At 37.8% G+C, this 18,024-nt stretch overlaps 1 protein-coding gene across 1 annotated transcript in view; it reads left to right on the top strand.

Moving 5' to 3' along the window:
• STXBP5L (syntaxin binding protein 5 like) overlaps nucleotides 1-18,024 on the top strand; it is a 189,720-nt gene that overhangs the window by 151,144 nt on the left and 20,552 nt on the right. The window contains 2 exon segments of the mRNA XM_019283778.3: nucleotides 3,002-3,052; nucleotides 15,188-15,358. Of these exon segments, the coding sequence (XP_019139323.2) occupies nucleotides 3,002-3,052; nucleotides 15,188-15,358 (222 nt within the window).

Below are 18,024 nucleotides of genomic sequence, written 5' to 3'. Positions count from 1 at the left end.
AGTGTGGATACAAGGTGCATTTTATCATTATTTCCCATAAGCAAGGGAGTTTCTGAACAGGTGAATTCGTGCTTAAGTTCTTGAGAAGGGACATGTGTGTAGGGATTAGCAAGGAACAGGGAGCACTGTGAGCTGGGGACCTGGGTTTGGGCCCTTGTGCAGCCAGTGGTGCACGGCTCAGGGTTCAAGGGGGCTTTAGGCAGTGACTGGGACTGGTATTTCAGGGTGTTAGTCAGGCAGAAGCTCCTTAGTAGAAAAAGACCTGTACGAAGTCACCTTCCTATCGAACAATATGAAAATCTGTGACCACAGGGCTGCTGTAACAGCTGAGGGAAACCCAGCGCTGAATGCCGGAGCTGCGAGCGCACGTTTGTCTGTTGGTTGTGCCTTGGTGTTTTCCTTGAAAGACTGATAGGAACCATATGGCTGTGGAGCAGGATGTTGTCAGGTCAGAAGACCTGTGTGCTAAGCTTAGCTGGCTGCTAGACTGTACCTAGTAACTCTTTCTCATCCCACAGCTGAGTAATTTGACTCTTAACACTTTTAAGCTCTTTTGGGTAGGGGCTGTCGTGCCTTATGCTGTAGCATCACAATTTCTGCTGGCTGTCTCCAGTGTGAATATAAACAAATAATGATAGCAGACAACTCTGCTGGCCTCTTGAGCCTTTATACTCCATTCTCAAATTAAACTGGTTTTCAAAAGCTCTTTGTCAGCAAGATAGGCTTACATGTGTGATCCTCCTTTATAATAAATGTAAAGAGAGTAAAACATGCATGATTTAGGTACTAAAAACAGGTTACATAAACTGAACAGAATGTGGATACTATTAATAGTTAAAAGTCAGTTTTAAAAATTAATTTAGACAGCTTTAATCACAGTAAAGCATGAAAGCAACCAGCTTCTTTTGTTGTTTTTACCCTCAAGTATGTGGTCTGTCAACTGATCTGTGCTGTGTCCTAGTGCATCAGTGTCCAGCCATGTGATTGCCATGTGAAGAGTGTGCAATTGTCATGCAACAGCTGTGGCAGCTCCCAAACCAAGCCTGTGTTGACTCCAGAGGAAACAGAAAATCCAAACTTTGCATGTGCTGTATGAGCTTGCACAAAAATAGCTGGGAGCTATTTCTTGCAGTTCAGACGTGTATCACAATTTGGGAACAGCTGTGGCACACAACACAAGATACATAATTCCTGCTGTACACAAACACCTGTAACCTAGAAATAGAAGAGGTTAGACTACCAATTTTCAGAGCTCAAAGCCTGCCTGATGACAGCACTAATGAAGCTCTTTGGTGTTAAATGCAGCTAGTTTTTATAGCTCTGAAATATTCTCTTCTAAATCCTAGTCTGTTAGTAAAGTGTCCTACAGTTTTTCTTATGAATTGCTTATCCTTTTTTAGAGGGCTAGTTAGGCCAGATGTTGTCCTTCCCCCAAAAGGAGATTATATCATGTGTGATGCTTCTTTATAGCAGAGCACTGATTTTCTGGAGCAGCATCCTCCCATTCACAGTCTGAAAGAGTATTTGACAGCTGCTCAGATAAATGGAATGGTTTTTTAAAGGCTGTTCTGAAAATCAAACTGCTCTTTGTGTGAGTGCCTAAAATGGACATCGGTGCCTAACACTTGGTACCCAAATTAGAGAATTTTTATGTGGTAGTGTTGGGGGTGTGTATTTTTGATGCCAGGCTGATCTGGAGAGATCTCTTCACCATGTCCTGAATTAAAGTGATGGCTACAGATGGGTTACTGGGAGGACTGTGCTGGTTCTACTGAAAGTAGAATACTGCTCAAGAGCCTCGTGGGTTCCCCTACTCATCCCTGAAGAGAAAAACGTCTAACATAGGTGCTGGCTGATATTTAATTCTGCCACATTGCAGACTTTGCAAAAGAATACAGCAGAAATATTTTAAGGGATTTTGTGAGTAAGTGTCTGTTCTGGGCATCCTTCTGACCTAAAAGCTTACTAAATACAAATTACAAAGAATTTGGTCCTTATTTGTTCCTTATTCATATGTTCCTGTCACTGTGGTACTTAACATGTGGGACTTTCTTTAGAAGTATAATAGTTAGCTTACAAGTATTTGATTGTTCTCTTCTAATAACAGGCAGCATGGGTAAGGGGTAAAAGCCAGAAAACCATGTGAAAAAAATAATGAATAAAAAATGAAATAACCAAATTGGAAATTAAGTCTTCTGAATAATTAATAAAAGATTTCTTAAGGCATTCTTCTGATAAATTTAATGCCGTTTTGACTGCTACAAGACATGCTTCATTTCAGTTCTCTGGTGTTCGTTTGAAAATGTGCTCGTGCATGAGGAAATGAAAACATTTTTGAACAGAAGCAAAATTACCATTTTCTTGCATAATTGGAACACAACAAATAATTAAACCTTGACTAAATTGAGTGCAATATTTTGATGATTAGATAACACCACATTATGTCCTGAAGCTGCTGTATTTCGTTTCTGTGCAATCTGTCTTCCTTTCCATAATATTACAACAGTATGTTCTGTCTCTGTAACCTGTACAATATGCCCTCTTTTTCAAATGGTATCTTGAGGTATGATGTCATCAGATCTCATAATTTCATTGCACCCTCTTATTAAATTGATTTGCAGGTGTTTAAATATTTGTGATACGCTGCATAGCCAGCATTTGCAATATTTGCCTTAACCTCATTTGTGGTTTCTTTTTATCATTCCTGTCACCACCACAAGGTAAGATATTGCACCACACAGCCAAAGCTGTGTAAAACACCATTCACTCCTTGACAGCTGGAGTAGTGGGTTTTTTCCACTTCTTCTTTGTACAATTGCATTTATTTTGCTGAATGGTGTGAATGAAAATATTTAAACCATAATTCTACCTTTATATGCTGATTAAAAGTGCTACAAATTTGCAACATGGTTTTAACCAGAAGATGGCATGTTGTTTTCCCTCACTCTTTTTTCTTTCTTACTTGTTAACAACTGCCTTTCTCCTTTTTCTGTTGTTTCAGTTAAAGGATCAAGAAAGTTAAGTCTGCCAACAGATCTTAAGACTGATCTTGGTACGGTAGGCAAAAGCCAACAGCTTTAAACTTCCTTACATTCATTGGCAAAACATTTTACTGACTGATTCATGAGATAACACAATAACCTCAGAGGCTTTGTCTGAAAAGGCTTTCTAAAAACCACCTATTAACCCATACAGTTCTGTTGGCAGCTCTCAGCATTTTGCTTGTTTAATATTCATTTATTTCATGTAGACATATATTGCCAGTCACTACACACTGTGTAATATTTTATTCTGAAAAAGCTCCAGAAGTTTTTACAAGCTAGTTGTTGGTGAACTCTGCCTATAATACCCAATGCATGCGCTGGTCTATTTTGTTTATTTGGTGTACAAGTTGTGCCACAAGAGTGATAAGAGAATCGAACATCTGTATCTTATGGTGTCCTTGAACGTCTGAGAAGTCAGATCAGAAATCACTCATATGTCTCAGTCCTCTCCTTGAGACTTACCTCAGCCAACTGTTAAATACTTAGTTTGCTGTAATCTTTTTTCTCAGTTGTCCTTTGGTATTTCAGTGGAAGTGCATAGTGCGAGCACAAATTTCACCTCAAAGAACCGAAAATGAAAATTCTGTATCTTGAATAGCCTAAACCCGTTTGGAACAGTTCATGCAACAGTGTGCCCACATAAAGGGGATTGCTCCTGGTGTTTGGGTTGGAATGTGTGGTTTGCACAAAAAATTCTTATCATTGTTCTTTAAATATTCTCAGTCTCAAGGAGTTCGTTCTAGTTTTGGTCTCTTGGGAAGTTTCTCGTGTAAGATAACTGAAAAAGCCATGTAGCCATGCCTCATGCCTTAGTGTCCCTTTAGAGATAAAAATTAAATTTGGATCACATCCTTGGATAACACAGCTGAACTTAATTTCTGTCCCTGGGAATTGTGTGCACCTATTAACCAATGTAGCACTTGCTCCCCAAGGCAAAAGTCAGGGCTGTAAATATATCTTTCGCATTATAAATGACTGAGGAACTTGGAAAACTGTCAGTTGCTCCTAGAAAATATTAAGTAAATAAACGTTGAAAAATCATTGGAAAATTCAATCCAAATTGTGCAGGTTTCAGTGTACGAAGTGATTCAGTTGAAATAATTTACTCCATTAACAATGATGTTTGAGAAACTAGGAATGTAGGAATACACCTAAAAAAAATTTGGAGTGAACAGTTGTAATATTCCTAATACTCCAAAAAGGTGGAAGAAGTAGGCAGCTATAGACCTGTAAAATTAATATTTATCACTAAAATAATGGGCAGCTATTAAGAGGGAAGATGAATACTTAGCTGTAGGATAGGACCTAAGGCTAAGCTATATTCTACAGATCGAACTTTTTTGTTATTATTATTAAAAATACATTGTCTTGAAGGACACATAGCGTGAAATAGCTTAAAATCCTGATGCATAACACAAGAAAAACTTAATGTACAAAAGACTGGATTTAGAGGTTTTTAGAAAAGAAAGAAGCGTATCATTGTAACTAGAATTGTTGAGAGCTTTATTGTGTAATATAAAATGTTGCATATCAGAGAAAAAGCTACCTTATCAGCTTTCCTGTAATCATGTTGGGAGCAGGACAATATTGTAAACTTTGCCTAGAATATATTGACAAATTGCAGATAGATTTGTATTTTATAAATCCCAAACAAACACAAAGAAATCCTCAGAAAATCCCAAGGACTGGGGAGCAGGGTAAAAAGCTCCAAAAGTTAAACAAACTCGACCTAAGAAGGCAGGAAGCATGATGATCCGTTTTAAATAGATCAGATATGTAAGGAACTTAGAAGATGAATGGAATGCGTAATCTTGCCTGTAGTTTTTATTTCACAGTAGTCATGTTTGTACCATTCCTTCATTTGCTTGTATTCGTTATTTTTTAATAGGGTAGAACAAGCTAAATATAAACTAAAATAAGCCTAAGAAGGTTTAGTTCAACATCTTAGAGAAACTGGTGGAATGCCATTAATGCTAAAAGCTTCATAAGCATTGACAGGTGTGATCAGATGTCACGAAAGAATCCTGTTTGTTGTTAGTGCTTCAGCAATCAGGTATCCAGTGCTCAGATTACCAAGAAGCTAAGGATGAAGCATGTGGAAGCAGCATTCAATGTATAAACTGGCAGATACTCATGGATAATCAACAGCAGAGGGAGGTTTAGAAAAGAAAAAATAAATGGAGGAAAAAAACCCCAAACTTTCAGCTCTTGTTCATTTCTGACTGTCTTAGAAGGGCAAAATATTCCTGTTAATTATTCTAGCCATTAAAACTGTGCTGAATTATAGATTGCTTAGTTTACAACAGGCTGGGAGAAGCCTCTCTTTCTCAGTATAAAGAGCTACATTTAAAAGAGAGTTCCTGGAAAAGGCTATGACTGCATTTCATTTCCTTCTGCTGCAAAATGTCCTGGCTACACTGTCAGAGCTCTCGGATATTATTTATGCACTGTTGGGCTGTTGCCTGAGATTGTACCCATAGTTTGAATATTCAGGGGCTAACAATAGTTTTTGGCCCACACTTCTTGTAAAGATATTCAGGTCACCACTTTGAAATGATAAAATATTGTCCATGCATCCCACTGGCTCTGGCTCGTAGCTTTTTAGAGAGTGCTGATACATCGCCCACTCTCAGCACCGACTGCAGCTAATTGGGACATACATTAGCATTTGGCAGTTCTGCTCCCTTCCTATGATCTGACTCGTGGAATGTCCTTGCTTTCACTTTGCTTTGAATTGTAAATAGTAGAGGTTAAGTAGAAGTTAAATCTATTTCAGGTGGAGGTGTTGCCAGTACTGAAAATTGCTTGGGGAGTAGTTTGCTATCATTTAGGGGAGTAATGTGTGATCTGATGACTCAGGGTGTTCTTGTTAAACCTTGGCAGGATTTTCGTGGCCTAAAGGTACTTTGGGACTCCACTTTGGTCTTTATAATGACTGATAAAATTGACCTCAGCTTCTTTTTATTTTGATGTGGTGATTATTATCTCTCCTTGCTGAAGCACCTGTCACCTGTGGATGTTGTAGCTCCACACAGCAATGAGTGATGTGGCACATGCGGGCGCACACTGAAACTTCTTGATAGTTTTAGCTACTGCAGGTCACAGTAACCCAATGTTTATTTGAGTTGGCCAGAAGGAAGATGTGGCAATGCTGCTGCATAGACTGTACAGCTTCCGTATTACCCTTCGGAGGCAGCTCTGAATGATAGTAGCTTTATTTTTAAACCTGTTAATGTTTCCCAAAGTTTTCTGAAAAGATCGTCTGCATTTCCTTGCAGTGTTTCACAGAAATGAATTATGGTGATAATCCTAATTTTGTTTAATCTGGTGGTGAGTCTGGGATATATCCAGACACATAGAACTGCTTTGGTATGAGAGTTTTCTAACCTTGCTTGACCAGCCACTTCAAGCATCAGCTTGTATTTTTCTTTTAGGAAATATTTCTGCTCATTTCACTAAAGGCTTTCAAAGTTTCCTGCTGATCACAGGGAGCCAGACAGAAGCTCTAACTAAAGAAGGGGGAAGAGTCAGTAACTGCTGACTTTTTTAGAATTACTTTGAGCAGATGGTTTGACTGGAAGGAATTATGCTATCACCTAGACTTTATTAGTGAAAGAACAAAAGAAAATGCAAATATAAATAGACATCTTTTGTTTCTTCTTGCTAAGCTGTGATCTTCAAAATTTTAATGTATTTTCATATGCTTTCTGCAGATACTTACAAGCAGTGACTGAGTTCTTTGCCAAGTCAAGTTAATGTCTTCCATTTTACACAGCAGTGAAAAAACAGGGAAATTACCACATGAGCTCATTTTTTTCAGGGGTTTGAGAAACATATTCTAATGCAGAGGCCCAAAAGCTTTAATTCTGAAAGTTGGGTTCATAAAACATAACTGTAAGGATCAGATGAAGGACCCGTGGTTAATAGTTCTGTAGTTCATTTTGTGTGAGGTTTGTGGAATCAGTTTGATTTATGTATATTGTAATAGAATTATAATATGAAAATATCCACCTTTTGATGCCTTTGTATTTCAGTGACAGGGAAGCATCGCTTCCTGGATGCTCCCAAGCTTATAAAACAGTATCCAAATGAATGGAACCTCATTTCCATTTTAAGGATGAGCAGTTGGGTTACAGCAATTCTTGCTTTAATTTTTTCAAAGTATTTACAGCAGACATTAGGCACTCATAAAATTTTGAAGCTTTTAATCTGGTTTTGCTTACTACTGCATTGGACAAACTGGTAGATTGTAGTTGGAGCATTCTGTATTGCTTTTTGAGGATCTGGATCTATAATTCAGTTTACAAGGCTAAAGAACATTTCAGAAATTTTGAAATTATATTAGTTGCTTTCCTCCTTGGTATGACATTTGTAGAAAAGGCAATTCAGACATCCAGCTGTACCCATGATTTTCTTTAATTGCTTGGCAAGATACATGGAAAGTTACTTGTATTTTTGCATGATAAGGATTTTAGGGACTGTCTCATGTATATCTCCTTCCAGAAGAGTAGAGTAGCTTTCTGTCCCCTTCTCAGTCTGAAAATATCATTCTGAGTTGTGGAATCATCTGCACTCTGCCTCTAGGTAGAATCACAGGATCAATCAAGGTTGGAGGGGACCTCTAAAGGTTGTTTAGACCCCCATCCTACTCAAAGCGGGTCAGGCTACACCAGGTAAGTCAGGGCAGTGTCCAGTCAAGTCTCACAGCACTTGATCTGCAGTCTGGCAAGTGCCAAATACAGAGGCAGGATTTCGCCCCTCAAGCTGCTGGTTATGCTCTTGCTGAGTTGGCGGAGGATAAGCTTTGTCTTGTCTGCTTCAAGTTTGATTACTATGAAGGTGCAAAACATTGTGAGTTGGACTAAAGTCTTCCACTTTTACAGAAACAGTTTTAAACCTTTAGCCTTTCAGCTATTTCACATCCTGAGGCATGGATTTTGATATTCTATATCGAGGACCCTACTAGACAAAAGTCTCTTAATCTTCTGAAGGTCAGGTGTATGACAGCACCAGCTTCTTCCTTCATTAAGTTTATGGTCAAACATTTTTAAAAGAGAACCTAAATATCTAAAGGATATATTAGCACTCTTCCAGTCCAAATAACCAGAATTAAAAGAAGAAGCAACAGGAGCTGATCAGCAGGATAATTCAATTATTACAGTAGAATACACATGTGCTCTGTGATTGTATTTCAAATGCAGAAAGGGGCTGTGTTCTAACTTCTAATGCTTCCAGATAAGAAAGAAAGCAAAAAAAACCCCAACAAAACAACAAACTGATCTACTTGGGAGCTTCCCAAAAAAGTAGTTAAAAGGAAAGGTAAGTGCCTTAAACTATACAAAAAATATTCTAACTAAAATGATTGTTATGATACAGTTAAATGTCATCACAAAGAAAAAGCAGTGAAATTTGGTAGCTGGAAAAACAAAAGAAGCAGTAAAGATCATTGTACATTTAAGAGTTAGTAGGCAACTGATAGGCTCCAGTATAACAGATATTCGCTGTTTCCAAGTTCTTTGGTTTTACTTCAAGAAGAGTTCCTTACTGAGGACCTCAAAGGTAAGTCATTGTCCACTCCTTTCAAGCACTGCAAACACATACATGGCATGTGCTCTCTGTCCACCTCTCAGGCTGTAACACTTTCCAGCAGTCAGATCCTAGGGGTCTGCATAGATTGATTTACCAGACCTGCCTGGACCCAGAGGTGCTCTGTAGTAACTTGAATCTGATCTGAGCTCTCACACAGACTCTGATCTGCAGGCAAATACTCAAACACAGGACAGATGGTTCTATCACCTTGTTTGGACCTAAAGCAACATCCAAAATCTTACTAACTGACCTGTGTGTAAAAGCAGAAGAATATTTAGAAAATAAATTTTCCATGTATAATTATTTTGACATCAAAGAAAATTAAGTAAGAACTCTAAATCACACGTTATCAACTATAAAATTAGGTTTTACAGCATTAAACCAAGAATGAATTACTACTTGTTTGTTTATTTATTACAAGCATTAAAAGAAGAATGATAATTACTAGCCTGTTTATTTATTACAATAACCTGGTATGAAACCTGTCAAAAATCTACAATGCATAATATTAACAAGTTTGGAAATTTTTTTCTATAATTGATTGCTGCATAAAAATTATATGTAAGCTTAATTATACTGAATACCTTTTTGACCATGTCTGTGCCTTTTTCCGTTGAGTATTTGCAAGCAGATTATTTATTTGTTAGCATCTGTGGAGCTGTGCTAGCTCAATTATTTCAGACATCCTTGACTCTATTTAAAAACAGTGATTTTTTGGAAAAATCATAGAAAGATTCTCTGGAAGAATCCAGTTAAACACATTTGTAGTAATTCTCTTACATTTTGTTCCTTCATTTCAGATGGAAAGGTGGGGTTTTGTTTACAAAGTCTCCAGCTCATATATGTAATGCTTTATTTTTGTCATGTTCAAATTGAAAAAATGTTTCAGGTTCAACTTCTTTGAAGAATTTTTCATTTTTAAAACCAGAGAATTAATGTCATTTTTTTCCATGTTGAAAATGCAGGTGCAATGCTACACTAAGGGGTGCTCAGGACAATTTGGTGATATCTAGGTGATCTTGTGGTCCATCCACTCTGCTTGCATTTTGCAGTGTTGTCTTCCTGTGCAGCTCAGGATTTATCACGTTTCATGCTTATGTTTCAGAATTCAGTCAAGTTTTCTGTCTTGTGTTCTCCTGTTTATTGCACAAAGCATAGTAGCCATTTCTGTTGGGTTATTCTGTGGAGGCACCCTGAGTGCTGTGTGCTTTTTGAGACAGTCCAGTAGTGTGGTGTTATATGATCACTAGAAATTCAGCAGAGGAATCTGAGGAGCAGAGTTAGATCCAAGTAGTCCAAAATTTTCCCACTATTCTGTGGGAGCAAAGCTAGATTTGTTTTTAGGCTTGCACTGCCAGGTTTGGGCTTTCCAGATACAGCAACACAAAGATGATGTTATTACATATGATAATATATTCTTAATGTTTTTCATTTGGAGAGTATTTAGTTCATATTTTTGTTTCATTTTTCATAATTTTAGGCCAAAGTAATAGTTTTAAAAGAGAATCTGTCAGTGATCTGACAATGCACTTAATGTTTTCAGCCACTTCACAGTATTTTCTTTCTCTGACAAATACATCTGTTCACCCTGCTTTCAAAACAAATGGTGATTTTTACTATCAAGTGTATGATAGGATTTTGTTACCACAGGAAGGATACCATCATATTACACAGGCAGTAGGCAGTATGTTACAATAACAGCATATTATAGAGTGGACCTAAATATTCTACCAGCATGCCATTAGGGCAACTCTTCCTTCCTCTTCAAATTGATGAAGACATGAGGGTAAGTGTACATTTTTGCTGGCAGTGCATCTGTATTAACCTCTTCTGCTAGGGCTTACACCTTCTCTCCTGCCTGGCTGACAGAACTGCACCAAGAGAAGATTGTGGTCCTGACTTTGTAAGAGATTTTCTTTTAAGAATTTTAAGGAATGTGTAAAAATTCTGTGGTATCAGTCTGTGTTCTCATTAATGAATGACCACACTATTGCATAAATTTTGGTTATTTACATGCAAACCTGAGACTGTTCTTGGGGCCATTTGTACAGTTTTGAGGTTTCTTTTTTTTCTTAATTCAAATGTGTACCTCTTTGCTCTGTAAAAATAAAGGTTAGTCACCACCATAATTATTACTCAAAATCTAATTTATTGGTAATATGCAAAACTCTCCCAGTGGAAACAGATGGATTTTTCTTCACTTTAACAGTGAAGATTGGATTCTTCAACAATTGTTGGGAAGATTCTCTGGGACTTATTTTTCAGGTTCTTTCTGCTCCATATTAAAGCATCTCTCTGGTTCTCTTGTCTTCTCTTTTATTGATTACTTCTTTACAACTTAAGGTGATATTATAACGCTTCTAATTATGGATATTTATATTCCTTTGTCTCAGCCTCTCTCACATCACTAATAAGAAGGTTTTCAGCTAGTTTTTCCCTTTGTTAGAATTGAAAGAATTGGTTGCTTATATTCCTTTCTGAGTTCTTGTGTCTAGTGTAGAAAATTGCTAGGCAGTAACTGCAAATGAGTGCTTCTTTCTTACTGGCACTTTCACTACATTTGGTTTCAACAAGTGTTCATCTTTTTACTGGTAAATTGTTGGTTTCTTTTGCTTTTTTGCAGAGGTCACCACGTAGTTTAAAAGTTTTGTGTTTGTAATCAGGCAGGTTGTGTGACATATACATGCTACTGTGTGTAAACTAAAATCAGCATGTGTACATAGAATGTTCTCCCTGTGCAACATGCCTCAAAAAAACTTGGCTTAATTTGAGGCCGCCCTGCAGGTTTGCTGCTGTCATGTTGCACATCACATCTCTCAGTAGTTTCATGAGGTTCACAGTAACTAATGTTACTTCTTCAGTTCCTCTTGATCTCATCATCCCGCTGGTATTTTGTGTGATGCTCTAGCCTTACATCCAGCACAGTTCTCTTCCTTTTTTTTAAGCAGTTTGTGGGGTGCACATGGCACTGAATGGTGTTACTGTTTAGTAATGAGGACAGATAAAGCTTTTTTAATTCATATGGGTAAGCATTTTTAATTCCATTGGCCCAGAAAAAGGCAAACAACCATGAACTGCACTGTAGAAGCAGCACATGGAGAACATTATAGAATTTTGTCATGAACTTCTCTTTTATATATTTTAATGCATCATATATACAATAATGGCTTTATTAAACCAATAGAATTAAATTAGTATTAAGTGGACTAAAGGGTAATTGCCTATGATTGCTTCCAATGGCTTGCATGAGTCCTAAATTTTTTAATGAATGATCAGAATAGCTACAAACTGAGCACTGGCCACTTAGTTCACTATCCACAGGGAGCAGGAAAGGCTGCTCCCCTGGCATAGTGGGATGGCTCTTACTCAGTTTGGAGACTGCTTCAAAGATAAGCTCCACTAAACCCTGATGCCTGAATATATTGCATTAGTGTGGTACTGGCTGAAGGGATCCAGGAGCACTGGACAAGATAGTGGTAATTCCCTTTGCCTCATGGGCAGCAGCACCATGGGAAGGGGTAGGAGGTGATGGCAAATGCAGTGGTAGAAAAGAGAAAGGGGTATTTTGTGCAGTGTTTTCTTCAGCAGCAACTCTTCTTTGCCTCCTCCAGAAGATGAGTGAGGAGCTGTTGCACTATTGCGTCAGTAGCACAGAGCAATCTGTGCATTGCTGCTTAAGTACCAATATTAATGTCCCTAATATCAACTAGTGGTCCATATCAATTAATATTTCCGAGCTGAGAAAAGCCCCAATGACATGTGACAAAAGCAGTAATCCAGCAAGGACAAAAGTTAAAATGTTGCTTTTCCTTACAAATCAAACAAAGCTGGGAAAAAGCCGTGGTTTTGCAGCCTCCTGTACATGTTCTTTGGGGTGATTGGGAGACATCTGTCATGGCAAAGGAGAATCAGTTGACTCAGGCCTCAGAGGGATAGCAAATCATTGCAGTCATTCTGACAGAGGCTGAGAGCTTGAACATTCTCATTCTCCCTTAGAAAGTACACTGCAGAAAAGTAGTACTGTTTTTTCTTGCCACTTTTCTTGCACACTTTATCTTTTTTCAGACGATGCAGTAAGGAACCCTTTCTTAAACAGTACATAACCTTTCTTTAGAGATGTTTTGTATCACAGCTTATAGCATAAAAAAAGGTGAGAAATTAATTTCTAAATACACACATAAAATTTTCTCGTATATTTGAGTGGTCTTTGTCTGCTGGATTCTTTTCAGTTTCTCCACAAAAAAATATTGTAGTCATGTTTCTTATAATTATCTTACTCTTTGTACAATGCCTGGGATTTTACTAGGGCTTGAAGACCTGCACTGCTTCTTGTATACACTTTAAAAAGTTATATCTAATCAGAGGAACAGAACTGTGTGAAAATACAGACAAGTTTGTAGCTGATCACTAAAATCCCTCTTCTGCTCATTCTTGTAGCACCCACTAACATTTCACCAACTACAGTACTTGTAGGGATATCCCTACAGCTTCTGGGATGAGGCCTGCCCGAGTTTTTTTTTTCTTCCCAGGAACTGGCTTTGCTTATTCACACAGGCATTGTTAAAACAGCTAAAGGGATTTAGGTGCCCAGATCCTAATGACTATTTAATGTGAGCCTTTGAAGGTAACTGAGACAAGCCAGCATACTAAGAGAAACACAACAGCATTTCTCTTAAAGTGTGGCATAGTGAGCAGGGGTTTGGATGTATTGTGGCCATTCTGTACAATGCTCAGGGGAGAGGACTCAGGAATGTTGTTGATGTTTCTATAGAATATGATTTTTTTTCACTCTGTTATGTTCCTCATCACTTCCTAGGATTCCCCCTGGAGATAATTAGATATGCTGAAACACCTTCCCACAAACTGAATTTTGAAGAAAGGAAGCAGCTGGATGAGGATGTGTCTGTTGCTGAGGTTGAACAGTCAGCCTGTGTCCTTGAACAAAGCCCCCGATCTCAAAGGACTTTCTGCTGAAATATGTGAACAGTTACAGCAAATTTTGGGAAATTTCCTAACTAAAAATGGAATGAGTCATCCACATCAGTTTTATATCTGCTGTTAGCTCAGTTAATAGCCATGTATTAGGGAAAAATGATAAGAATCATGGAAGCTGTGTCTCCTACAGAGCTATTTTGTTACGCAGTACAGATACTAAATTGCTTTCTAATCTATAGTTCTGAACATTTTTTCCACTTTTGTTCTTTAAGACTGAACTGTTTCCACATGGAAGGGACATGACTTGCACATTTGAAGACTACATGTACCACACTATACACTGTATTCAGTACAGGACCTGAATGTAGAGTGAATATAGAAATAGCTTTTCATAATGTACAGTGGTGCTATCATGGCATGGTAACCAAGAAATAAATTTATCTTAGTACAGGAACATTCATCTTTTCCTTGGATACAATACAAATCAAAGAGAGTTGACTGAATATGATATTTACATACAGAATGTTAAAGATTAAGATAATTCTGAGATATAAATAACCTGACATTTAAAATTAAGGCAGAAACTCCAATATTGTCCCTACCTATAGTATTGAGCTTTTACAGTTTTGGGTAATATATTCGGTGTGCTTGCATGAATCTCAACTTTGGTTTTGCTTATTACCTGCTGTTTACTTAAAATAATCTGCTGACCAAAATCAATTCAGTTATACCTGGGTGTGTATCCTTTCATATTTTGAAGGGAAAATTGTGTTCAGTAATTCTTGTCATGTTGTGTTGCCTAGCATGAGAGGAAGAAAAATATCACGTGGATGTTTTACAGTCCAGTCCAGTTCTGAACTCTGATCCAAGCTCTGATTGGTGGATGTTGTGGCTTAAAGACCTGTTGACAAAGAACAGACTAATGTAATAAGAGTTTGAAGCAGACATGTTTTGTTTCCCACCCCATTAGACAGCAACATGTGCTGTGCTGATTGACCATAGCCTCTAGCAGGGGTCCAGTGACTTAGCCTCATGCCTGTAGATCTATAGCAGACAAATCAATTGTTCAGCAGTCACTTTCCTTAGAAGTATAATAAATCTATGTGGTATCTAAAGAATAAAATACTTAGCAATATTATGGCTATTTTTGTAATTATCTCAAATGGTAGCCTGTTTCATGCAACTTTGGGTCAGGCAGGGAAGAAATCTAGCTCTGAATTCTATCCTGTAGTAAATTATACTTGCACTTCTTACAACAGCAAAAAGGAAAGAAAACTTCAAATTGACTTGGTATCTCTTAGGAGACATAATGTCAGGGGTGACAGTGTTACCAGCAGTACCTTGGTAATTGCCTGTGTGCATAGGTCAGCAAAATGCTGTGGGACCTGCAGCTCTAAGAACACGAACCAGTTCTGTGGCCCTTGGGTTTTTTTCAAACTATACCTTAAAAATATGGTGAGTTATTTTTTGCATACCCGTGATACGTTGGTAAAACAAATAAGAGTTATTCTCAGAAGATTTGATATAACCCATTCTCAAGTATCAGAACATACATCTCTCCTCCATTCTGAATCTTGGGAGCTGACACTTTACTAGCACTTGTTGCATTCACTTTCCAGATCACGTGAATGGTCACTGTACAAGCCCAACATCCCAGAGCTGCAGTTCAGGCAAACGACTTTCCAGTGCGGATGTGTCGAGAGCAAACCGCCGAGGGCCCGGCAGGCCCCCCTTCAGGAAAGCCCAGTCTGCAGCCTGCATGGAGATTTCTCTCCCAGTCACCACAGAAGGTGGGTGGCAATGACTGTTCTGCCAGGTATTTGTGAATTTTTCACCAGGTGTGAAAGGGAATGAGTTCAGCAGGATCCTTGTCCCGGTCATTGCCTGAGCTAACTAATGTTTTAAACTGTGATAGGCAATCAGCAACACCATGACCCTAATGCTCTTTTTTGTGAGGAGCATTTGTATCCTAACCTGCCCACCTGCAGAGGTGTCTGCATCACAGTTACAGCTGGAACCAGCACTCCCTAATTTCCACAATTGCTAATGAAGACAGAGAAAGGGGAATTATATCACTCAGATTGTCTACTTTTATATTTTTAAATGCAAATTGTTGCAAATAGCTTTGTTATTCGTGGCACATGGCTAGATTTGACATTTTTTAATCTTTATGGTAACACAAAATAGCAAATTTTTTCCTCTACATCAATGACTGATTATGAACATAACATAACCCTTTCATATGGCTCTCTTTATGTGCTACACAAACATGGTAAGTAACACTGTCATATAATGGCTCTAGCAGAAAATACACCACTGCCACAGTAGTTTCTTTTGCTGTGTGGTTTTCTTCATCCTATGTAATACCAAACTCTTCTGGAATTCTTGTATGCAGATACTGCTGCAATATCAGCACTACTTGTACCTGCCAAGGCCACAGTATTGTCTAATCTACTTCTCTGCTGCTTTTCTTCTTCCCTCCCATCCTCCCAGAGTAAATAGGGTCACTGGCAGGCAGAACCCACAGCCCCCTAAGGCCCCACTGGCTCTTGTGTACAAAACATTTAGTAATGCAGTGATACTTTCGATGGCATGATGTTGCTTTCAGCATACATGTATCATGAAAGAGTCACTTTACATCATTCATCACTATTTATAATACCCATCAAGTTTAATATAAAAGTATATCTCTTTTAGAGGTAATCATCTAACTTCCTTTCAGGCTTGAGAAGTTAATTAAACTGACATAAAAAAACTCCTATTTAAAAGTATCACTTAAATAGTATTCAAACTTTCAGTAAAGTCAGTGAAAAAACTTGCAAGAGCAAGCCAGACAATCTCCAGAGTCATTTATATCAGCATGCAATGTGATGGGATGGAACATGGTCTGAGTTTGTCCTTGGGTGTGTGGATTTGTGTACAAGTCACCTTTCAGCAGGTCTGTTGACTAAAATAAGTTTCTGATTATCTGTATTCTCTCAGTAAAGCAAAGCCTTCTGTTCAGCTTGTCTAAACTATTTTTCAGTTGGTGGTATTAGTCTTTTGAGTTCTAGCTCTACTGCCTGATCTGCCTAGAATGACTGGCATTCCACTGTTCTTCATGTATCTTGAATTTCTAGACACAGTTTTGTCAAGTGGTTCGATGTATTTCTAAAGGTTTTTCTACTAAAGAATGTGGTGGAAGGTGGTATGATCCTTGAAAGATTCTTAGTCTAGGTGAGGGAGAAAGAAGAAGAGAAGTTAAAAGGTTTGAGAAAGAATATGCTGAGAATAAGAATGCTCTCTCTAATGTGAAACTGGCTCTGTTCAAAACCTTCTGGTTGAGTTGTTCCAAAATAAAATGAAAAAATTCCCCTTTCTGCTAAGAATTTATTGGCTACTTAGGAGCATATGCTCCAGCAATCAATAGATGTATTCCCAAGAAATTATTTCATTTCTTTTTATAGTCTCATGAGGTGAGTCAAGATACCTATTTTATGTCCTTTCTAGAAAGGTAGCATTTCAGGTTAGAATTTGGAAGGATTTTATTATTCTACCAGAGTAGAATTTTGATTAGAGTTTGCTATCTCAGTCCTCTTTAGGACTTCTTATACATTAAAAAAAAAAAAAAAAAAAGCCTTTGTGTGGGGGTAAATGGTTCTTACCTTTTTTAAGCCTGTCTCCAAGGCACTGATAATACTTGGAGATTTTTTTTAATAATGCTTCCAGTTCCTGCTCTTTACAACCTCTTCTATATGATCTGATTAAAAAGATAATATATTTTGGTAAGTAATCATAAGACATTTGTTAGAATAATAAATGAATCTTCTCCTGTTGCATTGGATTTCAAAATCTACTTATTTAAATCTGACCTTCTGGTACAATAGGAAGTGTATTTCCAGCATTTTTATCAAGTCTATTTTCAAGAAACTTTCACACAATAAATTCTTCTGACTTCGTTCCAGTGAGCTGATTGTCAAGATTTTGCTGACTCTCACCTCTTTACTTCTGCAGAAGGATTCCTGATATAGACAAACATTTTTGAAGAATGTTTTTGCAATGATGAATCATAGGAAGGAAATGGGGGGAAGGGGGAGGGTAGTTGTCTTGTTTTCTGCTGGTTGAAATATTGCAGACTGCTCAGATTCATACAGTGCTGATATTTCTTCCACATTCATAGAAGAATAATTCAAAAGCCAGGTATGGCAGTGGCAGAGGAGTGGTGCATCATTACTGTTACTGCCTAAACCTATGTTTTTCTCAGTGTCCTCATCATCCTCTTTGATGCGTTTTGAAATGTTACATGTTGTCTCAGTATCTTCTGCATTCAGAAATGCACTACTCTCATGGCTGTAGTAAAAAATTCTGTAGTTCCTCAGTATTCTCTGTCTAATTTTAGCAAGAAATTAGAACCTTGCAAATTCTCAATGGCATATTATTATTTATAAGGAAGAGATTTTTTTTATGGTGAGGGTGG

This window comes from Corvus cornix, chromosome 1, assembly GCF_000738735.6.
Source record: "Corvus cornix cornix isolate S_Up_H32 chromosome 1, ASM73873v5, whole genome shotgun sequence".
NCBI classification, from domain to species: domain Eukaryota; kingdom Metazoa; phylum Chordata; class Aves; order Passeriformes; family Corvidae; genus Corvus; species Corvus cornix.
This window is presented reverse-complemented; position numbering and strand designations above follow the sequence as displayed.